Here is a 25,171-nt window from a genome sequence, read left to right on the forward strand (position 1 = left end):
CCTTCGAAATTATCTGCTCCGTTCCCTGCCCGATGCATTCCTGTCTAATAGTTTAAATAAACATTCTTCCAGCTACCGAGCAATGGCTCGGCTTCTCTGTCTTTATGCAAGTAATTCATAGTCCTGTTACCATGGAATATTCCTACCCCCTCGCATTTAGTGTAGACACTTAGACGCTTGCACACGCACGCACAGTCAGTATAGAATAGATTCTGTCCGAGAGTCCTTCCTTTGTGGATAACATAGTTCTTTAAACATAGGATGTTAGATATGATTTGGGATTAGGTTGACTTGACCCCCCAGACTTTTCGTCTCCACATGTAGAGCTAAATGTCAAGTCCCCTTCACCCCCTAGTTGCACGTCAATCACACGTCATGCTGCTGCGCGCGCATCTATGCCAAGTATTATCTTATAGATCCACCTATATATGACATCATAACCAATTATGTTCCTTTTTACTCCTTATTACACCCATTTTCGGTTACGCATATGAATCGTCATTTTCCTTATCAATTGTTACGCCTACTGTATTCACTTCATTGTAATGTATGTACTATAAAAGTCATTTCTTGTCAATAAAGTATGTACTTCACTTCCTGAACCTCCGAGGTGATGGAACTTGGAGCAACCGATTATAATCGTTCATTGGAATAAAGCCCATTCCGAACCTCTAATACCACGGATTCTGCCTCTCATTTTACTGAGCTATATTTATTATGTTTCCGTATCAAATTAAGTCCCGGTAATGAATTTTTATTTACCACACCCTACATTGGATTTTTGTTGTTTTGGTGATTTAAAGATGCAAATATTTCCTATTGTTATTAATTGGTTTTGGATTTTTATTATGCATTGTGTCTTAATTATTTACTGAACTGGTGTTTTTAAATGCTTTACATTCCTGTCTTTGAAGTTAAGCCTGCCTGCTTGCAGCCAAGCTACCAAGGGTTGAGCATGGGAATGATTTTACCTATGCTGAGTTATATCATGTGTTAGTGGCCTTATTGCCAGTGGCAGACCTACATTTGCCCCTACCAATAATCCAATTTCCAACAATAACATAAATGTTTACGGAGATAGCAGAGAGACTGGGGTCCTGATTAGCAGGATCCCATTCAGACTAGTCAAAAACAGTATCACATTTAGCACAAAGTGGGGGTAACCAAACAAAGCAGATCCTATTTTCCTACAGTATTCTACAGTTACTCCTTTCCGAAATCAATTGTTACCAAAAGACTACAAGGGGTTCTAAAATTGCTTGAGCTTGATGAGTATAAACCTGGATAAATTATCTTTTATTTAACTTTAATACAATTGTGTTGCATTTCGTTTTTATGCGAAATAATCCCACATGTAAATAAGCCAGCTTTGGACGACCTTGCACCCAGGCATCTTCTTTGTTTCAATTTAAGAAAAACAAATCAGGGTTCTGGATTGGTCTGGCACCATTCTTAGCCCTGAATCGGTATATGTAACTTTTAAGTTCTTACAAATTCTGATGAACAAGGACAGTGGTGTCTATGGAGGTCTTTTGTACAAGTAGATGATGTGGAAGATTGAAAGGCCTCAAAACTGTGCAGGTCAACTCAACCTTGGGCTTACGTGCCCTATCACATCTCGTTGGCACTGATATCACTATATTGGCTACCAGTCATTATAACGATGTCGTTAAAATCCCCATGCTTCATTTAGAGAGTGGATTCTGCCAGGCCACAGATGATGCTTATAGAGATACAACACAGATAGCCACTATTGGTCTCCCACAACAGCTAACTAAAGCGTTACAAAAAATACAAGTGACATATTTCACAAGATACAATCATTTCACAATTCCTCCTGCTGTTTCTCTGCCAGGGGACATATTTGAGAAGTTTACAGGTGTAAATTATCTTATAAATTACACAGAGGCCTCTGTGCTGCTGTGTTTACTTGTGTAAACTCCCTCAGTCACAATGTGCGCATACGTCTCTGTGTTGCTATCTGAGTACAAAAACAAAAGGTGAAAAAAATCCATCGCTATATAAAGATATATATTGATGGATAAATGTACGTTTTCTGGTTGGAGTCTCAGTCCCAGTGAATCATGGCAGTGTTCCTGAGCAATGCAACGTGCAGTCACCAACCCAGACACCTCTGTGACTTATTGTGTCCAAAAATGGTGTGGGAATTATAGACCTGTACAGTCAGCAGCTGGAATCAGAGAAATATGACCGCGAGCTTCTGATGAACTGTATCCAGCCGAGCACGACTTCTGGCAAGGCGCTGACCATTGCATGTATGGGAGCGCAGGGGAGGTGGAGAAATATTGTCTGCCGCACAGCAGATTCCATTTTGACCTGTCAGTAGACTAACAGGAGCCCTGTGATAAGGCGCTTACAGCTCTGGAGATAGATGGGGCTTAATAGAAGTTTTTCCATCATGCTTTTGTAACCAGAGCTTGACATTTTAAGACACAAATCAAAAGTTCACATCATGGTGCTTTTTTTTTTGTTATTAAAGAAGCTGGGGAACTGCGGCTGTTTTTTAGAGACAGGCAGTTTTGGGTGCTGCAATCCTGCTTCTTCGACAGTCTCATTTTTACCCTCATATCTCGTCCAAAACCCCGTCTCTCTTTCTTAATTGCTTTATTCCAGAACATATTGTCTGCACAGTGTGCCCCCACCACCTTGCCCTGGGCACAGAAGGATCACAGAGGGTATTATATAATATCGAGATTCTGTTAGCAACCTACAAGAATATCGAACAAATCAAATTGACTACCACATCCTTAAAGTATGCATAAATAGACAATATTCAGTTTATAATCTTAATTTCACAACTGCTTACTTTGACAACATGCATATTGTCAAGACAAGTAGAGAGGAGTAAGGAAGAGTAACGCTGTACTCTGACACACAACTATTGCACACTGCAGGTTGTCGATCAGGATATGCAGAAGCAGGAGGGGACAACGTTACAGTGGTGGCTGTGTTCTCATTGCAGGTTCTGTGTGTGACCTCCCTGCATATTCAGGTAGTGAGTTAAGAGTGCGGTTGAGGAATCGCCCAGTAGCTTCCTTTGAGTCTGTGGGTTCAATGGTGACAGTGGACTCAGTGGTTCTGGGGTGTTTGTACCTGCCAGCATCTGAAAGGCTGGAAACAGTAGTGTGAAGGTTTCTCTCTCGCTGCTACATCTCTTATGCGACAGCATAAACATCCCCACTGGCTAATCTTTCTAACCCGAAGGGCCACTCAAATCTTTTAATAACAATGTGACAGCTTGTATTTAGTTTAGCGATGAAACCTACACTTCTGTATATGAAACCTCCCTTTGGCTGCAACTCTATAATTTATGTAACATAAATGAATCACGAGTTCCCGGAAAGCTCAAGAACGCTGCACTGTCACAGAAGTTGAGAACAAAAAGATGTGCAGCTCTGGAAGAGCTCCTCCGTCAGTCTCTGGGCGCCTCTGATGGTGTCCCAGCACAAGTCATGTGATCTGCAAGGGCGGTAGGGAGCATGTGTAGAGATATTGTTGATCCTTTGCGAAGGACCACGGTATGAATAAGGATATTTATATATATACTATAGAAGACAGATAAAAAAGAACTTTCCTTATTCATGAAAGCCTTCATTTATCATTTGTTACAGAATGCAAGAAGGTGTGTTCCTCTTTTCATGCAAATTCACTAGTGAAGCAATTCTGGAACAATCAATTTCCAATTGTTATCAAGCTGTGATGTTATGGGCTTGATATATAGCTTTGAATTTGTGGGTGTTTTGTTTTCTGGTGGAGATTCTGGTTTATGATCTTACCCTATTGACAATTCCTCCTTGCTTTCAAGGCAAAGACTGTGTTTTGCTCTATAAAGAGTTTGCTCCATCTGACAAGCATGTCTTTTTGTGTGCAGCACTCTGGGACACATATAAAAAGTTATTGTGAATTAATGTAGAAAGTTCAAAAAGCTCTGCATTGCCACCTCTCCATTATCCGCGGATCCTCAATGTTCTAAAAATCTTATAGAGAACCCAAGTTTGCTGAATATATATTATCTTTTTGCAGAATCTACCTGAATCCTATATTTTAGAGCAGGAAACGTTGACACTTTTTGGAAGAACAGTGTTTCCTGACAGTTGCATTTCTGGTTCTCTCTCTAGACATGACATCTAGGTGGTGCTGGAAGCTGCCTCTCTTGATTTGTTGCCACTGACTTTAAAAAAATGATTAGGTCATCATAATTAATCTCCGCTTTTTCTCCTGATTTTCTACTCGGCCACCAACACGGTTTGACCTTATACTTCTATTGGGCAGCTTTGCACCCTCTGCTAAAAACATAGGGCCAGATGTACGACCATTTTATTTTGCCCCTCGCAGTTTGCCACTAATTGCGAGTCACAAATTGAGAGGCACAAAATAAAGTGTACAACAGTGTGTTTAACACTGTTTGTAATTCCCAATGGGGTAGCAAATTGTGAGGCTCATTCATATTAACGAGCCTCTCGCAATTTGCGAGCTCATTGGGAATCACAGGCCCTCCCAGGGATGGTGGCCTGCTGGGCTCAGCAGACCACCATGTCTGGGACTGCTTTTAAATAAAGCAGGTTTTTTTTTACATGCAGCCCGTTTTACTTAAACGAAAACGGGATGCATTACTATAAAAAAAATTAACTGTTTTCGTTTCCATTTTTTAAGGGCAGGCAATGGTCCCTGGGACCACTGCCTTCCCTTAAAAAGTATTTTCCCATGCATTTGCAAAGGGGAAGGGGTCCTAAATAGGCTTTGTTTACATGGCCCATGATGTTTTTGCATGCGCAAATGGGTTTGCAAACCCATTTGCGTATGCAAAAACGGGTAGTGCATCTGGCCCTAAGTCCTTAGTGTACTCACCCAGTCATTTCCACTGTGGAGTTTAGAAGAGTTTGCCACATCTGTAACAAATGTCTTTCACCTGCGCATGTGACTGCTCGAGTTCATCCACACAGACCTTGATTTGCCTTTCAATTCTTCATGTAGAGAAAACACAGATTTTCCTATATCAGTGTGGTTCTTAGGGAGTGCAGGATATTCACTGTGCCTGAGTATTTTATGGGGTCCACATAGTCAGAGGGTGAATATAATTGCTGTAAATCGAGCCAAGTCTGATCTGGTATTGCTGGCTATATGCTAATCTCTCCGTGAGTAAGTGGCTCTAAAGATTTATAAAGCATAGGCAGTGAAACTAACTGCCTCACTCACTCAAACCAATATCTCCGCACTTACAATCTCATGTTCCATTGTTACTTATCCCTGCATTAAGAATTTTACAAGCTCTATATTCCTGCGGTGTCACTTTCTCAAACCCACAGCCCTGAAATGTTTTGCCTCTCTCATCAACAATGAGATATAATTTCGTTATTTGTTCCCGACCTTGCCTGCTAGCCATTCTAGCATCTATGTGACTACATGTCGCATTCCCACAAGGGTATTAGCATGGTATTGACAATACAAAAGCGTCAACACTCTTGTCACATAACACCAGTACCCCTTCAATACCCATACCCATTTCTGCGAACTATACTTCTGCCAATTCACTTGATTTTCAATTAAACATACGTTTTTTAAATCACTTCATTTCAACTACTGATTTTAAAATCACCCTCTCAAAAAACAGTCTTGCAGCTAACTCTCAGTATTTAAATCGTCCTTTTTAGGTCGAGCCTAGAAACCTCTTGCGCTGTCTAGAAGATCTGTTGTATGTACTTTGTGGGATCTGGAGATCAGCCGTAGGACTAGTCTGCATCCGCCTTTGCTTAGGGACTTTGTTTTCTGTTCAATTGTCTCTATTTAACTGTCTTGAAAGAAAACCACCAGTAGAGGTCAATAAAATATCAGAATTGCTTTCTACTTGTTCAACTGCCTCTAATTGACTGTCTTCAAGGAAAACGACCAGTAGACGTCAGTAAAATATCAGAATTGCTTTCTACTTAGTGACTTTCTTTTTTTATTTTTCTGGCAACTGCCTCTATTTAACTTTCTTGATAGAAACCGACTAGCAGAGGTCAGTAAAATAACTGAATCACTTTAGCATTCCCTAGATTCCAGGCCATAGAATCTTGTATTCAACAAGCACCTGTAGACAATAATATTTTTGTCAAATCTTGTATTTTCAGTGATAAGTCCACCAAAGGGGCTTATTTTAAGTTGAAAACAGAGCTTTGGACAATACAGTTTCCCGCTGATAGGCAGTATTTCTCTCCATGTGTTCCTACACCTGGTGTGTTCCGCAGTTTGGTGCTTACTTTCCTTCCATGTTAAAGAACAGTAGATGTTTCAGCACCCAGGCTAATGTGCTGCATAGCTAAATACATATACGGTCCCAAAGGTGAGACCGATTGCATTGCAAATGCTTGTTTAATATCTTTCCATGATTTACATTTCTAAAATACAACAACTTTCAGAACATCACCTGATACTGGAAGTTTCATATCTAATATGCAAACAGTTAAGGTACTATTCTCCCTCTCAGGTTTGCTGTGCTATTTCACAGGCTTTCTTTACCATCAATCAATCTTCTTTAAACTACTTGGCAGTCCTCCAATTTGTGTTCTGCTATGTTTTCAGCTGTTCAATCTCACTTCGAAAGTCTATTATTTGGCTATATTGAAATGTCTTGTACACAAATATCTGTTCTCTTCTCCATAATTGTAACAATTATTTCGCCTGACATCTAATTCTCTTCTCAGCTGAGTCCCACAATATAACAAACATGACGTCGCTTATAAATCAACAGTCCCATAGAGAGCAATTTCAGATTCAGGGCTGTCCACTATAGATCTAGGACAGCCTGATGCACGCAACCTTTTAGGGATATCCAGAAAAATAAATGTGGAGACATTGAATCCAAATGGACTTCATTCACATAGTTGTTGGAAAATTTGGCATGGATTCGGCCCTCTTGGACATATGTGGGATGCCCTTAATTTAGGTGAAATCCCGGGACATAGAAAATTATGTAGACCTTTAATTTGCAAAGGGCAATGCACGTGGTGCAGCAAAATTCTACTCTAGGAACTAAAAGTTAAAATAAGATATAAGCCAGAAAGCGATTATAAATTAAATGAGAAAATATATTTATAATGAAAACGTTAGTGAATGCATGGATCAATTATCCATCAAAAGATGAGGCAACAACAGAGATGAATAATTCGAAAATGTTTCCAAACAGAGTGGAGCTTTCATAAACAAGTGTAAAGTTGGAGACCGCATGAGGTCGATGTGTCATGAAAAGGCAAGAAAACAGGTAGACTAGTGTTACTTCTCCACCAGTTCCACATTGCTAACCCTATCCATCTCATCCAGTCTCACATCCCCATTTCAGGAAACATTATCTTACTCTTCAATTGTTCAAATTATTTTCTGCAGATTCCTGAGAAGGTTCTCCCACCCTAACATTTATTTTAATCCCTGACTTATTTGGAACCAGCAACCTCAAATGCTCTTAGCCAATCTAGTTTACCATTCGATACAGGAGTTGTATAATTCTGGTTGCCTCACCAAACAATGTGACATCCCTACGCCCACAGGCATCATCTTCCCTTGGGAAGGAGGAATAGACTCAATAAGAAGTAGAAGAACTCTAGTATCTATCTTCGGTCCACATTAAGAACATCTCTGAAGTTTTGCTTTAATCACAAGAGTCTAAATTAATTTCGGTCTCCTCCCAGATGAAGCCCTAGTCCTGTTTTCACAATGCTAACTAAGGGCCAGATGTATGAATACCTGCGCATATATTACAGTAAATGCCCCGAGGGCACAACAGGTGTTTGCGCCCACTTTGCGTGCCCACGGAGCACTTTGGTATTGCAGAAGGGGAAGCAGACACTTACTTATGTGTCCCCTTAAGTAATACCGATAGTGGGGAAGCAGACACTTATGTGTTCCCTTAAATAATACCGATAGCGCTGGCGCACTTAAAGCGCCAGCACTACCTTCAGGAAGCTTTCCCTGATTTGCATAGGGGCGAGCCCTAAGCAAATTAGGGAGTTCCTTTGCCTCAGCACCCTCGCCATATTAGAAACATGGGGGCAGAGGCAAAGCTCTCAGGGGCGCACTCATGGAACACTGTGAGTGTGCCCCTGAGAGCAGCCCTCTGAAGGGGGGAATGGGGGTCCTATGGATCCCCCAGACATCCTCTTGCAGGTGGGTGCAGCCACTGACTGCACCCGCTTGCAAGGATATCTCTAATCCCCTTTAAAAGTGCAGGCGGGTTGCTGCCTGCATTGTGAAAACAGTGAGCAGCTGTATGACCACCTCTCCGTGTTTTCTCACTAAGCGTGAGTTCGAAGCTGCCCTGGAGCAGCACATTCATCGTAATAGGGCACATTTTCAGTGTTTGCACCCAGCGCCCTGCGCAAACAATAAAAATGCACAACACGGCCCCTGATCGGAAAATAGTGGTTGTAAATTGCAAACCAGTATTTTTGTTCCCTGTAAATAATTTTTCAAAAAAACTATGTACAAATAGGTTGGTTCATAAAATTCTGGATCATAGTGGGTTGCAATCCAACCTACTTGATGAGGTAAGTTACAACTGCAACTTACTATAATTGGAAGCCATCACGGGTATGGTGGCCTGCTTGTGTCAGCAGAGCACCATGTCTGTGACCACTATTAAATAAAGCAACATTTCTGTTTTTTAAATGCAGCTCGTTTTCCATAAAAGGAATGGGGCTATATTTAAAAATAAAAGTTTTTCTGATTGTTCTTTTGAGAATTGGCCCACTGCTTATTCTCCATATTTTTAAAAAATTCACAAAGAGGAGGCAGTCCCAAAGGGATCCTTTCCTTTTTTTGTGAATTAGTTACCACCTCCGTTGGGGTCTTGGTAATTTTTCAATGGTTTGTGGCCAGATTTTATTTGTAGAACATTGACACATGAGTACTGATTGATATTCGAAAGGTATGCTCTACACACACCACCTCAAGCAATACCGAATCGATATCTATTTGCAAACTTATTTTAGGAGTTGGAACATTTTTTTCGACACCCATCATCTGATTAGTACATCTGAAAAAGCATTTTTACAGTTGCAAACACCGAATCAGTGTTTTGAGACATAAAATTGCTCAGTACATCGGACCCCATTTTCTTTCTCAATACACTTCCTTTGCTGTTCAACGATTGTTCAGTTTACAACGATATATTGGCTTTTGTTACTTACAGTGTAAAGCCTTAATGCCCAGGGGATAGTTCCCAATCCAATAAAAAAAAATTGCAGAGCTGTTTTGTTTGTGCTTAAGCTCATTGGACCTTCTTATGAGGTGATGTATGTGGGATATTAAATCCACACTAGTGCTAATGATAAAGGTGTGCTCCCATATCAGCTGCTTTCAGCAGCCGAAGTTTCCAAGTGAAATATGAGAGGTCTACAGTAAGTACTCATTTTACCCAATGTAGTCTGTGACACGGTTACACGAGCCAGTAAGAATTTAATGCCTCTTGTAATGGGGCTCATAGCGGTTAACCTATGCATGTCTAAAGTTTTTGCCAAAGGGTATGACTGCATTCGCAAGTTCACTTAGATCAAAAATGATGTGTGCACCCTGTGGAGTGCACCATTTCTCCTCTGGCTACTGGACTAAAAATTAGTAGATGAAAATATGGGATGACACTGTGAATAGTCTGAAGGAGGTTCAGTTATCACTTGTGATATGACTGCTCCACGCTTCTGCTTTGAATAAAGAGCTCATGAGCGTCTTTGAGCAAATTTGCCCTCGATATGGGGTACTTGGTCCATCATTTCCTTTGGTTTTTGTACTTGGTCAAGAAACTTCTTAGATTTGCTTCTATCTCATTGACATCTCAGATGTCAGGTTGAGGATCTCCTCAGGGATCACTACAATTGCATGTAACTTTAAACATATATTTGATTCTGTTGAGTTATCCACAAAAGAACTTCCTCATACATGGACAATACACAGGTGTATCCCACATTGCATAGAAGAGGTGTAATGCACCAATAACTGCAAAATTGCCTTGATCATATCCAGGAATAGACAGGTTGAAGCTGGCTGCAGTAAAATAAAGCACAGGCAAGAGTGAGTCATTCAACTCACTTTGGCTATTTTAAACAGTCATTTACACAGCCAGCGTTTCTTCATTCAAGCATCTGGCGTAAACGTGACTCTCCTACTACCAAATGAAATGTATTTATTTATTTTGAAAGTTATCTGTAGCGCGAACATGACCACTCGGGGTATCAGAGCACTTTACAATTTATACATCAAGAGGAATACAGATACATGCAATTAAAACAGAACCCACAAAGCAGAAGATACAGTCATATAGAGCAAAATGAATCTTGTGACCATAGCAGCTGGCCAACAGAACTGCGACTCTGACCTCAGTATCCACTTGAATAGCCAGTCAGAGCCAGAAATTTCTTCATCAAGAGCACTTCGGCTTCCTTTTTGAAGAGGACAATGGAAGGGTTCACCCTGACTTCAGGGGGGAGGGAGTTCCAAATTATCTGTGCTTTACGAGAGAAGGCTCGATTATAGGTTTTTTCTTCTTGAATTTTTGCGGTTTGAGCAATAGGGTGCTTGCGCTTCTGGAAGCTCTCTCGCCACATGAGAGCTTCAGTTTCTGAGGGAGGTTAAAAGGGATATTGAAGTGAATGGCTTTGTGTGCCACGCAGGCAATTTTTAATTGTATCCGAGCTTCATAAGGCAGCCAGTTCAAGGACAAAATGTCAGGGGTGATATGGTTGTATTTTTTGGTGCCTGTTACGAGCCTAGCAGCTGAGTTGAGTGCAGCCCTAAGAGGAGAAATTTTCACTCTAGGTACGCCGCAAAGGGTTGCGCTACCATAGTCCAGCTTTGATAACACTAAGGCTTGCACTGCCACCTTTAGGTCATGAGCAGGGAGGTAAGGTTTGAGTTTCCTTAGAATGCTGAGTTGGAAGTTCGCACCTTTGGAGAGGGAGCTGATGTGCCTTTTCATGTTCAGACTTTTGTCTAACATAATTCCCATAGAGGTTGCAGAATCAAAGAGGTGCGGTCTACAGTTAAGAGCAGTGAGATGATTCAACCATTGTTCGATGAACGGAGATTGCTTGTGTGGTGCAATAAGTAGGAATTCTGTTTTGAGAGCGTTTAACTTCAAGCGGTTGCATGTCAGCCAGCTTTGAGTTTCCAGTAGGACTGAATTGAGGGACCAGATGTCCTCAAGGAAAGCGAACTTCAAGTATAGTTGGGTGTCATCTGCATACATGTGATAGTGAATGCTGGATGATTTCAGAATTTCTGTCGAAGGCTCCATGAACAGGTTGAAGAGCGTGGGTGAGAGCGCTGAACCCTGGGAGACCCCCAGCGTGAGCAGCGAAGGATGCGAGAGGGACTGGTTCACATTGAAGCTTTGGGATCTGTCATGAAGGAACGAGGAGAACCAGTTTAGTACAGGCCCAGACAGCCCCATTCTAGTCAAGTTCTTAGAGGGTGCTCCTTCCAACTAAGGAACCTCTAAAGTCTCATGCATGTCTGTGAAAAGATAAAGGGCAGATTGCTGGAAGAGAACCAAACAAATCTCAAATTGGAATCTGCAGTGCTCTCTGTTGGGCTTTCCTGGTGTACAAACATGACATTCTAAAGGGCACATAACACTAAGCTACATTTAGATGTCACAGACTGGATTAAGCTTATCACTTGACCAAAGTCATTGAAATGTTCACTGGCCGTTGGTCACAGTGGGATAGTTGGTAGGATTCTTTGGCCTTCAGATGTAATCCTGGAGCAGTCAAAGGTTACTTGAGTCAGAGAGCTGGGGAGTATAAAACTGGGATTATCAACCCTCAAGTTTGCAGGGTCTCCCATTCACAAAAAGAAAGGGGGTTCTATGGGCCCCCTTCCCATTTGTGAATGTTTAAAAAAATGTTTATTTGGGAGTAGGGAGAGGTGCAGGGGGGCACTGTAATCACTTAAACTTTGTTTTTTTTAAACCTTTCTTTTTTAAATGAAACTCAGTATCCATTAAGGTCTACATTGATAAAAGTTAGATTAATTTTAATGTGATCACAGACATGGTGGCCTGCTGATCCCAGCAAGACACCACCCCTGTGATGGCCTCCGATTGTAGTGAAATGCAATTTGAGCCCATCTCATTAATGTTCACGAAGTAGGTCAGATTGCAGCCCACTATGATTCGGATTTTTAGAATCGGCCTATTAGTTTTGCAACCAATATTTTTTGACCAGATACTTGTACATCTGCCCCCTAGACTGAGCAATAATCTGCTTCTGTCACTGTGATCCATCATTTACATTATCATTTTCTGAACTTCAATATAGACCTACTAAATTCCACATATAAAGATCTTTCTGGCTTTAAGCTCAGGATACTCAGGCTGCACTGCATGGCCTAGAGTGGATTTCATTTTTCAAGTTGCTGTAACGGTATTAAACCCACTCACTTTCATTCCACATCCTATTCTCGGCACAATTGTCCCTTCATCCCAGTGTCTCTCTATCTTTAATATTCACAGGGCTCCTGAATGCAATTGGCTTTTTCTTTGTCCTAGCTGCCTGGCAGTTTATTGCTTTTTTCATCTCCTGCAACACATTAGTGTCCTTTAACCATGTCATTTGTCTCTCTTGGTCCCTCTTCTTTTCACATTTTGTTAACTATTTACTCTTCTCTGCTGGGTTGTTGGGTTCTTGGTGCTCATCATTCGACACAACAAACTTCACCACCCCAAAAATTCATATGCTTTTCAGCTGACACAACTGCTTTTTTAAGCGTAGCTTGATAAATATGTTAAACCGCTAAAGTTAAGTTAATGTTTTCCATTGCTCTTGAGTCCCAGTTGTTCGCTAGTGCATCACGCAACACAACTGGCACCCAGACATGCTCCCAGCCATGCCTTAATGTCCTATTATTCTTTAATTCCATCTCAAGCCACAGCAGGATTTATCTAAAGCAAAACAAAGTGTAAGAAATTTGTTTAGCGTAGAGGGGGTGATGAAATCCTTCTCGAGCAACAGCCACAATTCTTCTCAGGGGAAAGCCACAAGCAAACCCTATATTAATGTGTGCTCACCCCTCAGGTAGCTTGGCACCGAGCAGTCAGACTTAACTCAGAGGCCATGTGTAAAGTATTTGTACAACACTTCAAACAATAACACATTGAAACCCACCACAAAAGGATCCCACACAGTTTAGAAAAATAGAGTATTTTAAATTATTAAAACAAGACTAAAATGACAAAAAATCCAATCAGTAGAACTAGAGATATTAAATTTAAAATATTTTGGTAAAAATAGTGTAAAAGGCATAAAGTGCCAACTGTGTCTCACCAGACCATGACCAAGTCACAGGTTCAGGCCAATCCGAATAAAGCACAGGACAGCTACAGGGACCCAGGTTGGCCTGCTTAATAAATTACCTTAAATCCTGGTTTGTGAAGCATTGCGAAGATCCACATCGAAGATGCGTCATGCAGCTGAAGCGATGCAGTGGTTCGAAAGTGCAAGAAGGCTGTGGTGCGAGGTCCTACGGGAAACAGCCATAACAATGCATGCCTTGCATCGCATGCCTTTACAAAGCGGTCAATACAACGGCAGTTTTGTAACAACGCGAACCATTACATCGCAAGTCGTTTCAACGACTTACTGTAGTGGGCGCACTGGTGTTGGATTTAGAATCTAACACTTTCCCTGCTGTTGTACAAACTAGAGTAGGAATAGTAAATTATACTATTCCTAAATCCAGCGCGCCTCCCTAAGGCAAGTCGTTGAAATGATTTGCGATGTAATAGTTTGTATTGTAACAACGCGGTTGTTGTAACAACCGCGATGTAAAGGCATGCGATGTAACGCACGCAAAGTAAAAGTATATATTCGCACCTACATCGTCATTGAGGATCCTATCAACCAGGGCGTGAAATGCAAAGTACGCAGTTGAGGATGCACCGTGCAGTTGGGGGTGATGCGTCAATTACGAGGGGCTGCAAGGCAGTCATGGGATGTCCGGCATCATAGTCTAGGCTGACGTCCACGAGGGATGTGAGGGCCTGTGCCAAGGATGCGTCATACAGTGGTGGTTCCAATGTCACAGCAGGTTGCAATGCGGGTCTTTGCTAAGGTTCCAATCCATGCAATAATGGTGATGTGTCGGTTCTGCTGGGTGTTGCACTGCACAGCACAGAAGATCCGTCAGTAGTTTCACTGAATCCACAGAGGCTAGCAGAGCACCTTATGCCCACCTCCAAGGGTCTAGGACTGGGGTGGCACCACTGGGCAGGGTAGACTCGCAGTTGGTAGAGTCCAGGTGCTGGGTCAAGATTGTTGGAGCAGTCTGTCACTGAGGATCTAATCCGGAGGTCATCCAACTAGTCCTTGGAGTTACTCTGGGGTTCTCGGTTCAAGAGATGCAGTCCCTTGTGAAAACAGTTTGCACATTGTGAAAACACCCAGGCAAACGGGCAGCAGGCAACAGGTCAGCACAGCAAGGCACCAGTCCAGCAAGGCAGTCCTTCAGCAGCACAGAAGAGTACTGAGGAGTTGGTGTCTGAGGTCCAGTATATATACTCAGTTAGGCCTTTGAAGTGGGGGAGAAGCTTCTAGACGTTTCCCTTTGAAGTCTCTATGCATCCTGCCTTTGCTATCCTGGCTCCGGACTAACTACAGGAGGTATGCAGCCCTTTATGTGAAGGGGACACAAACCACTCAAGTGTAAGTAGGCCTGGGTCCAGATCCGCCCTCCCTTCCTGCCAGTGATGACCTAAGCCCCCTATTGTGTGTGGCTGTATAGGACGAATCCATAAAGCTCACTGTCATCTGCACCGAGTCATGTGACCCAGGCACAGACTACAGGGACTAAATTGCTAAGGCAGGAAAATGGCAACTTTCTAAAAGTTACATTTTCAAAATTGTAATTTAAAACCCTATTTCGCCATAAGTTAGGCTATTACATAATAATTCCAAAGACCCCAATCATGAACTAACAAGGTAACTCCAATGTTATCCCATGGGAGAGGTAGACCTTTCAGTAGTGGGAAACAAATTTAAGAGTCTTTCCATACCAGAACATGTAAAACTTAAAAGTACATGTCCAACTTTTTAAATACACTGCACCGTACTCTCTGGTCTATCCAAGTACATCATTAGAGATGGTTTATATGCACTAAAAAGGAAGGTTTGGGCCTGGCTATAAGGTTTGTTTTGCCATATTAAAATGGCAGTTAAAACTCCACACACAAGCTGCAACGGTAGACCTGAGACATGTTTAAAGGGCTACTTAAGTGGGTGACACAAAGAGTACTACAGGCCCACTAGTAGCATTTATATTCCAGGCCCTGGGCACATGTAGGGACATTCTACCAGGGACTTACAAGCAATTTCAATATGCTAATTGGGGATTAGCCAGTGCTACCATGTTTTAAGGTTCCTGATGCCCTGAAACCAGTCCCAGGATGCTTGTTTCTGGTCCAGAGAGGACCTGGCTTGGCAGTTCGGTCTGGACTGTTCCCATGAGGTACAGGGTCAAGACTGATTTGCATATGGCTGGGTCTAAACTGGGGTGGCATGGTGAACAAAAGAAAGATGGATTTAACCCAAATCCATTGACAGTGGGTGAATGTTTGATTTGCTCTGCATTCCATCCATCATCTTTGTGTCTTTTACTTTCTTGCCCTAAGTGCGCCGGTATGCCCAGACGTGAGTCCTGGGCTCACTGTGCCACTGGATTCAAACTAGCCTGGCTGATGAGGGGTGATGCCCCAAAACCAGTCCGAGGAGAGGATGCTTGTTTCTGGTCCAGGGAGGACCTAGCTTGGCAGTTCGGTCTGGACTGTTCCCATGAAGCACTGGGTCAAGACTGATTTGCACATGGCTGGGTCTAAACTGGGGTGCATGGTGAGCAAAAGAACAATGGATGTTTGATTTGCTCTGCATTCCGTCCTTCGTCTGTGTGTCTTTTGATTTCTAAGGCAAGCAAAACGAAATTAGCCAATAATGGGGGAGGAAGGCAAAAAAGGTTGGGGGACGACCACCCTCAGACTCAGGGGTGGATCACTGTGAACATCTCAACAGGCCTGTGCCTGACATTTGGTTCACTACTTGCATTTTAGATAACTGCACATGTCAGAAAAATGCCCTTCCATTGGTGCTTCCACTACAAACACCCACTTACAGGTCCCCCTTTCTAAAGCAGGGCAACCCACTGAAACGTCGAGCCAGGCTCAAGCCAGAAGCCTGGCTCTGGGTCAGCTCAGGGTCATGTTGGAACCTCAAGTCCATTACAAACTGAGTTTTCATAGGATTTCTGCCTCCCTCCCTCTACCTGGGGTGTGTTGTTATGGCCAAAGCTGCTGACTATGGAATTCGGGAACCAGGTTCTAGTTCCACAGTCAGCTCAATATCATTTGATTCTGGACAACTCACTTAATCTTCCCATGCCTATAAACACTGTATGTGGCCTTGTGTAATGTAACTGGCAATCATGTAAAGTGCTCCAGTACCGTCTGGTCGAGTTCGAGCTACATTTTAAAAACAGCAGAATAATGCACTAAGAGGTAAAACATAGTTTTAACATACGGAAAGACAAATAGATACCCTTTTACTGTCTGATTTTTTCAGAGTGAAACCATAAAGCCTGGAAACATCATGGCCCCCAAATTACTTTCTTCTTCACAACATCTACTTTCAGGGCTCGGCTCGTACATGGGCTCTAAAATCTTAGCCAGTCCCTTGGCTCGGCTCTCACTTTTAATTTGTTAGGTTTGTCACCTCTACCTCTTTCGATACTTATTTTGCTCCTGCCGTCGTACACCCATTGTCCTTCCATCCCCTCGTCCTGCAGGGCCCTTAAGTTCCCCATACACAGCCCAATCTCCCTTTTCACGTCCCCGTCTTCAAGACACCTAATTCTGCAGCCTTCGGCGCCAATACAGGATGAGTGATGGCGCCTGAATCTTCCACAGCGAGGCCTTGACAAGGAAGGCTCTCAATGACGAACTATTTCTGGACAGAGGGGATGGTCTCGTGCTGCTGACTGCGCTCACAGCTGAAACCGTGCAGCTTTGACGCTCGACATACCCGTCTGCGAACATAACTCTTAAGCGTTCCTTCTCTCTCGCTGTACCTGGGGCCATCACACCGATGGCGGGTGACAGTAAGCAGACTGCCTGACTTTCCCTATCGCGCGCCGGGCCTGTCGGAACCTCAGCAGCTGGCGGTGGCACCTGCGGATGAAGGGCGGGCGCGGGGAGGAAGGACGCTTAGAGATGAGATAAGGGACAGGCGCGCGCCTGCGACATGGCGCTGTCAATCAAGCGGATGAATCAAGGCTACGCCTGAATCCCTATATGATGAGTTGTAGGAAACCTGCAGCATTTACACCGCACTGAGAAATAACCGAGTGTTACATACTACGTCATTGTAATTTATCATTTGTTTGTATCTTAATCGCTGTTAAGGCTATTTCGATATTATTATCCAAGAGTGGCTATTGCACTGTTCGGAAGCAGCTGCACAGAGGCAATGTCAGAGAATTTGTTCACCTTTTGCTACAAGTTGTTGGATAGCTGCGCAATGGTTTCCTAAGGATAAGTATTGGGCCAATAAGTGCTTAAGGGAGTATGTCCAGTGACGGCGAGTTCCAGTACCCAATTCTATGATGTCAACCAATTGTTATATGACACCAACTGAAGGAAATAGTCCAATAGCCTGTTTATGGTAGGCTAGGCTGGAAAGGGGGCAGAGGAGGAGTTAGTATCGGGTGGAGAGAGTGAGAGCAAAAGATAAACTAAACTTCTCTTGACCTGAATAGTTCATAAGCTAACAGGCTGATACACATGGTGTTAAAGAAACATTATCTGCACAAATCACAGCTCGTGGTCTGTACTGCACACGAAGCAAATACAAAAAACCTGAAACATTCTTCTCTTCCTGCCGGATACCTTTGGCAGGTGTGCGTCCTTTATGCACATATTAAAAAGACGTGCACAAGCCTAATGTTAAATGTTGATTATTAGACAGGTTGTACTGCACTATTCGCCTCTGTTGTCTGTCTTCCAAAATCACATTCAGCTATTCTGGTGCAAACATGCAACTACGGGGGACTAGAGAAAGGGTGAGGAGTGTGGTGAGATTTCTTGATGCAAATGGTACACTCACCTCTGGTGCTTGGCGGTTTGGCCATAATTACTACTCTCCTGTGAAAACAAATGTAACTCGCTTGTGAAAACAAATGGAATGATTCTATCAAGTGAGGCAGGCAGAGAGTAGGAGAACAAGACATGCAGTCATGTTTCTCTTTCCAAATATCCTGTCTCTTCAAGAAAAGGCAAAATCTGACCTCTTTCGAAGAGTGGCTGGCAGAAGAGAAGCAAAGTCTGTGCAAGACACACAGAAGAAATGAACTCACCTCATCTGGCCTTTAAAAGCCCTGTTAGACCTGGCACCATTGGCGTGGGCCTCCCTTTCATTTTTTGCTGTTGCCTCCTGTGTTTTTGCTATGTTTTTGCTGGTCTAGATGGTTTGGGCACTTTGCCACTTTTGTTCAGTGCCAAAGTGCAAGTACTCCCTATTGTAAATTGTTATAATGGATTAGTGACTCCATAATTGGATTATTTGATTTACTTGTCAGACCCTAGCACAGTGTACCATGTGTGCCCAGAGCCTGTAAATCAAATGCTGCTGGTGGGCTTGCAGCACTGATTGTGCCACCCACAGAAGCAACCTGTAAAATGTGCTCAGGCCTGCCATTGCAGAGCATGTGTGCAGTGCACACACTTGCCAGTTCCTAAATCTTCCTTTTTCTACATGTTAGTCCCCCCTAAGGTAGGCCCAAGGTACCCCTGTGGGCAGGGTGCATTGTATGTAAAAGGTAGGACATGATCTGATGTGTGTAGCATGTCCTGATAGTGAAATACTGCCAATTTTGTTTTTCACTATTGCAAGGCTATCTGTTCCCATAGGCCAGAATGAGCCGTTAGTTTATAACATCTTATAAACCTGACTGGCCCTAGGAACAAGATAGGAAAACAAAGTTTAGTATGCCTGAACTCAGAATGTTAAAGTGCATCTTTTAGTGTGGGTGATTTTTACATTCTGTGTTTGAAAATACTACTTTTAGAAAGTAGGTATTTCTTTGCCTAACAATCCAGTATCACTTTGCTAGGTTTTTGTATTGCATGACTGGCTTGTGAGTGACAGGAGCTGGGAGAGGGCTGCGGCTCCGGCAGTCTGATGAGTCAGGGCGGTGCTGAATGGGACCTGGGTTGAATTTAGAGTACGGGAAGGAGATTTTTTTCACCTGCCTGAGCCAGGTCTGCTTTCAACAAAGCTGTCTCCCCCCTCCTGCCAGGAGGCTGCACCATGGAGGACAGAACGGGTTTTGGCTGGGTACAGACACTCTCTGCCTTTAGAGACAAAGGATTTGTGTGTATAAAAAGAGGTGCCCACACCCCAGAACTTTAGATCACTTCTGGGAAATCAAGAAGAACCTTTGCCAAGGAGAAGACCCGGAGAAGCTAAACGAAGATTACTGCCCCTGTGCTGGTTGCTGTTGGGGTTGGCCTGCAGTGGTTACTTCATTGCCAAGGAAAGGAGAAAAGGACTTTGCTGTGTTTGCTTTGTCAGCTTGAGGAAGATCTCCAAGGGCTTGTGACTGAGCTTGCCTCCTGTTCCAAAGTCTCAGGGACACAAAAACTTCACCACTAGCTCCCCTGAATTCCCTTGCTGGGAATTCTATCCTGCAGAGAGGAGCCTGCTGATGTTTAGGACCTCTAGAGACTGTTTGTCGCTGGGAGCTGGAAAGTCGACGCAACGAGGAAGAAGCGTGTCGCCCCAGCAGCTGTCGCTGCCGCATCACCGAGGACGCATGTTGCAGAGCCTGTCGCGCCGTGAGAAGTCGCCGCACGACGCAGCGGGTGCAACGATCTCCCAAGACCGAGACCGGCGCACCAAATTCAACGCAAGGCCGCCGGGCATGAATGCATCGCACCACATCAAGACGTCATCTTTGTCTCATCGATCGTCACACAGCATCGAGGCGCCACCTTGTCGCATCGTCAATGGAACGCAGTAATAACAGACACATCAACTCCCCACACAGTAAGGAAGCGACGCATCACCTCCCCTGCGCTGCAGTAAGGAACTGATGTATCCACTTCCCTGAGTGTAAGGAACGGCGCATCACCTTCCTTGCGACCCTTTTGTTTGCTTTGGATAACGCATCCAAGGTACTTTTAGAGAAACATGTCGCATTTACCATCTACATTGAATTGAGTTTGTTCTACCATTTGAGAGTCATCTTTTTGATACTGTATTGTGGTTTTTGTCATTTGGTCTTGCTTAGATAAAGATTACTTATTTTTCTAAACTGGTGTGTTGTCCATTTGTAGTGTTTCACTGTGTTCCTGTATGTGTTAACAAATGCTTTACTGACTGCCTCTGAGATAAGCCTGTCTGCTCAGGCCAAGCTACCAAGGGGTTGAGAAGGGGTTATCATAGGAGTGTATCCCCCATTCCCTGACTAGAAGCAAGGGTTCCTATTTGTACAAAGGTGCAAATCATTGCCAACGAGAGACCCACCTTTCTAACAAGCCCCATTTACTCCTTTACCCCCATTCAATGCAGAGAGAGTCACAGTAGAATATCTGATTTAGCCCACCCATCTTGATCGACTTTCTTTTCTTGCAGAATTTCTGGGACAAGAGTGAGCGTTTGTGTGAGTGCAAGTTCGTATAAATCTGTAAGTGAGCATGTGAATGAGCTTGTGCCGAATGCGGGTTTTCCACTGCGTTTTTAAAGCCGACTGACACTTTCCCACCTGCACTGCAGCACCTGATTAAAAGGCGCTGCAGTTTGAGGTGGTCAAATTTCAGTGGGCAGGGTGGGAAGGGAAGCAGGGGTCATTGGGGGGTGACGTTCACCCCATCCCGAATAAAAAGCATTCATGTTTGTCCTGCGCTGAAAAGCCTGTAAATACATATGTGCATGTCAATGGGTGTGGGTGGTGTCTTCATTTGTAGATGAGAGAGTGTGTTTAAAGTACCTACACCATACAGAAAGAACCTAGACAGATGCCCAGTGTCACCAAGTATTTTGTGCTCAGCGAAGTGCCAACCTCACACATACAGAAGTCACAAAGATTTCCACTCAGAATAACCATATATTGTGCCCAGTATAATGTATTTCAACCCCATACTGAAAGATTACATTTTTGCCCCCACCTCAGCATCACCACATGTTCGGTGACCAGTAAGGCTGTTTTCCTGTATGCCCCTTGAAAGTGGGAGACATGCACGAAGTTCACATATCACCGGAGCCTCTTTAATCTGGGGATAGATGGGCAGAGAAGCAGGACGGTGTACCACGCCTTGAAGAGAGGAGGGACCCCCTCAGTGCCACACCCGCATATGGGGTCACACTGCTGTGGCGATCATTCATTTCAACTCTTCCACCACCACCCCGACTTCATTGGGAGAGTTAGGTCCACAGAAGAAGGATCTGGCTGTGGGGTTGGGTATCTGTTGCCAGGCAGTTGTTCTGTGGGGGCAAGTAAAGCAGGCAGGCCCTCTGACAGGAGAGGCGAGTGATGAATGCAGATCAAGGGTGTTATGGCAGACAACTCCAGTGGAAAGGGAATATTGTGCAAACTGGTAATCTGGGCAAGGCCGAATTTTCCTGGGCATTGTTGCAGACAGGACTTTTTAAAAGGAAACCTCGCTTCGTCTTTCACCAGCCCTGGTGTACAGTACAGGATAATAATAGAATGTGTAAAGTCAGCAGCAAGGGCAGCTCATTAGGAGAGCAGACTTGAAGATGTTCATTGATGGCCAGGGTAAAGTAAAGTAAACTGTAGTGCATTGTGCATCCAATCCTGAGCGAGTGCATATGGGAAATGACCCTGGCAAATATAGAATCAGTAAAGTTTAACTAGTGTGCGTGAAGCTTAGTACTGCCTGAGATGGTTGACACGGGTGTGCAAAATCACGTTTTTTTCCAAAATTTTAATGAAATTCCCTAACAATTTCACAAAAGTGCTCAATGTTACACTTTTAGAGGAAAATGTGGTTTGCCAGTATCTCATGTGAAGTTTCTTAAAGGAGCTCATACATTCATGGAGGTCTAAATGTATGAGACTAAAGGCAAACAGTGGAACCATAAGTGATGGCACACAGAGGTAGAAGTCGAGGGTAAGTTTAGCAGGTTCTGACTATCAAAAAGGAGAACATAAGCATGCGCTGAACAAACATCATTGTGAGTGAAGTGAAGTAGCTTCAAGGGATTGTGGAGCAGATGAATGAATATATTGATAGGACATCTCTACTAATTCACCTACGTCACTTACTGGTAGTTGAAGTGAGTAGGAGGAGCGATTCTTATGAAGTGGCAAATATTGGTGCGGATGCTCATAAGGAGCACATTGCCTAGTTATGAATAGCTGTAAACTGAGGGCTTCCTTTGAAGATTTAGCCAGGCATGTGCAATTAGGTAAGCTAGCTGGACCACAACCGTGCATATTCATTTCCAAATTATGAATAGCTAGATGAACCCTTAATTTAAAAAAAAAAATCAGGGGGGCGCTCAGGGCAATAGTGGGACTGGTGCCACTCAATAAATGCCCACCTTGTTCTCCCATTTTGAACCAACCATATCTCCACATCCCCTGCCGCCCACCCAGAAAGCCCAATCTTCTGAAGCAGTTTTGTGGCCTGGACCTAATCTTCATAATATTTAATTTCTAATCAAGGCAAATAGTCTGGCTTGGGTGCTAGGCTTGTACACTTCCTGGACGGCTACCACCATGCACTGTTTTAGCTTCTCTCCCTGCCATCTACCAGTTTAGGTGGAAGGTTTCGGTCTTCTACGGTGCCATTTCTGTTCACTGATCCCTCCCTCAAGAGCATCCTTGAGCAGGAAATTGTTCAAGGGAGGCAGAGCATGCATAGCTCAATTAAATCGTAACAAATCAGCCGCTGATCCCCTGATGTAATTTTCTGATTTTCTCTCATAGTACATGCTTAAAATATTTACACACAGTCCTAGATATGGCATTTTGGGCCTGTAGGGTGTTCCTTGCTCAGCATAGGATAGGTCTGTTGGTGTAAAGTTCTATTTTGCTGTTAGTGTATTGTGGAGCATCCCCGTGGGTGTAGTTATAGTGAAAATGGGCACTTACAGGTGAATCCAGAATCACTGAATGAATCCAGAATGACTGAGTGGATTGGAATGGATGAAGTCCAGATTGAAGCACAGGGTGTTACAATGATAGAAGAGTTGAAGAGGGGGTGGAGCAAGCCAGGAGGAACATAAGTGCGGTATAATAATGCGAAAAGTGGGTGAAGAAAAGGGTCATAGCACAGTATCACTCTGGTTGAAGAGCACATTTAGATGAGCACAGTGTGTGGTAAGGCCAAAAAGGCAGAAGTATGCTGAGGAAGAACGGTGCATGAAGGAAATGGCAGGGGTATGATGTCCGCAATACATGGTAGCCACTCAGTGGAAGGAGTATACAATAGGGGTGCAGTGGGTGGAGTGTATGGCAGTCCTAAAGTGCGAGGAGCACATGCTAATGGCTCAGAGGGTAGATGCACATAAAGAGCACTGAAGATTTGATGGCAGGTGTACAGTGGATGGGATTAATGGTAAAGGTTCATAGGTGATGTGCAAGGGTGAAGCAAAGACAGTGAAACACTCTGGAGATGGTGAGTAGCAAAAATAAATATTAAAGTCACAGTGGTCCAAGTACCTTGTATTGAAACAGAGGCCCAAGTCCATGTTAAGGCAATGTGACTGGGGTACACAGCCGGTGCTCAGTGGGTGAAGTACACACACGCAGTAAAGGCAGAATATGTGAACTGTTGCAAGGGTATAGGAGAACACTTGAAATGTTGAATTAAGGAGGTCAAACAGCTTATAAAGTATTCATGGGATTGCATTCTATATTGCTCAGAAGGGATTTATATAGAATACAGTTTTAGGTCTCACCATCTTCCTCAGTTTGGACCACGAGCTCCTCACTTTCCATTTTGCCTTCCGGATTGGACAGCACCAGCCTGACTCGAATGGTCATAAATGGACGCAATCCCCTCAGAGTGTAGTGAGAAGATGTCTGGATGATCTCCTCAGCTTCAAACCTCTGCTGATTGAAGATATATTGGTATTGCACTGTCAGGTTATAGCTGTGACAACGGGTCACCGCATAGCCAAAGGGCTCCCACTGCAGGGTCAGCTGCCGGGAGCGGATCTCCACCACATCAACAGTCTGGGGCCCGTGAACTGGATCTACCAATGGGAAGAAAAATAAATCAAGCTGGTTAGAAAAAAAGCGGTCATAGAATGCTTTAAAATATATCAATCAATCAATAATCGTTCTCAATTTCAAAAACATTTTAAGAACCGCTCATCATTGTCTTGGTTAGGACGATCTGCTTTTTAACGTCTGTATTTCCTGTGAACTACAGGTCTGATTTAGAGTTTCGTGGACATGTTACTCCATCACATTTGAGACAGACATCCCACCCATTATTGCAAGTGTATTTGAACATTAGAATTTTGGGAGAAAAAACAATGGAGTTCTCCGAGCTTCTAATGACTGGTAGAAGCCCGGAGCTCCCACATTCCAATGTTTGACTTTGTTCACAGCTGTTGCTGTGAACAAAGACCTCCCGGTGCCCAAGGGGATTTAAATCCCTTCGGGCTCCAAGAGGCGTTTGTTTTTACTAATTAGAAGAGTGTGCCTTCTAGGGGCGGAATGTTCTAATAGCCTTAGAGCCCGATCTGCCGACCATTAAAGGTCCACTCCCTTGTTATTGGCCCTTGCCTTCAGCTTGAGCTTGTAACGTTGGAACGGGCCTTTAAAAGGCCAACTCCCTTGTTATTGGCCCTTGCCTTCAGCTTGAGCCTGTAACGTTGGAGTGGGCCTTTAATGGCCGGTAGAGCCTCTCCGGCGTGCTCTAGCTATGTTATGTTCTGCAGCACTTGCAATAAGGCAAGTAAGATATCCATTACATTTGTGATGGAGAAACCCAGTAGCCAAACTCTCAATCATGCTCCATGTTTTTAACAGCTGAGGGCCCAGACATTGGTCTCAAGGCCGGACTGGAACCAGCGATCCGCCTGGAAAAAATGTTCAAAGCAGCTCCTCACCAAAGTAGGCTGCCACTAGAGGGGGATCATTCGGGTATATTCTTTCGCATTGGCAG

General features: G+C 43.6%; 1 protein-coding gene across 4 annotated transcripts in view; it reads right to left on the minus strand.

The window, feature by feature from the left end:
• The window catches only part of PTPRT (protein tyrosine phosphatase receptor type T), a 1,546,842-nt gene that overhangs the window by 628,966 nt on the left and 892,705 nt on the right, over positions 1–25,171 (minus strand). For all 4 annotated transcript variants that reach the window (XM_085619228.1, XM_085619229.1, XM_085619230.1 and 1 more), the window contains exon 8: positions 23,955–24,251. In XM_085619228.1, coding sequence (XP_085475354.1) covers positions 23,955–24,251 — 297 coding nt within the window. The remainder of the gene's footprint in view (positions 1–23,954; positions 24,252–25,171) is intronic.

The sequence above is a fragment of the Triturus cristatus genome, chromosome 7, assembly GCF_964204655.1.
Source record: "Triturus cristatus chromosome 7, aTriCri1.1, whole genome shotgun sequence".
Taxonomy (NCBI): Eukaryota; Metazoa; Chordata; class Amphibia; order Caudata; family Salamandridae; genus Triturus; species Triturus cristatus.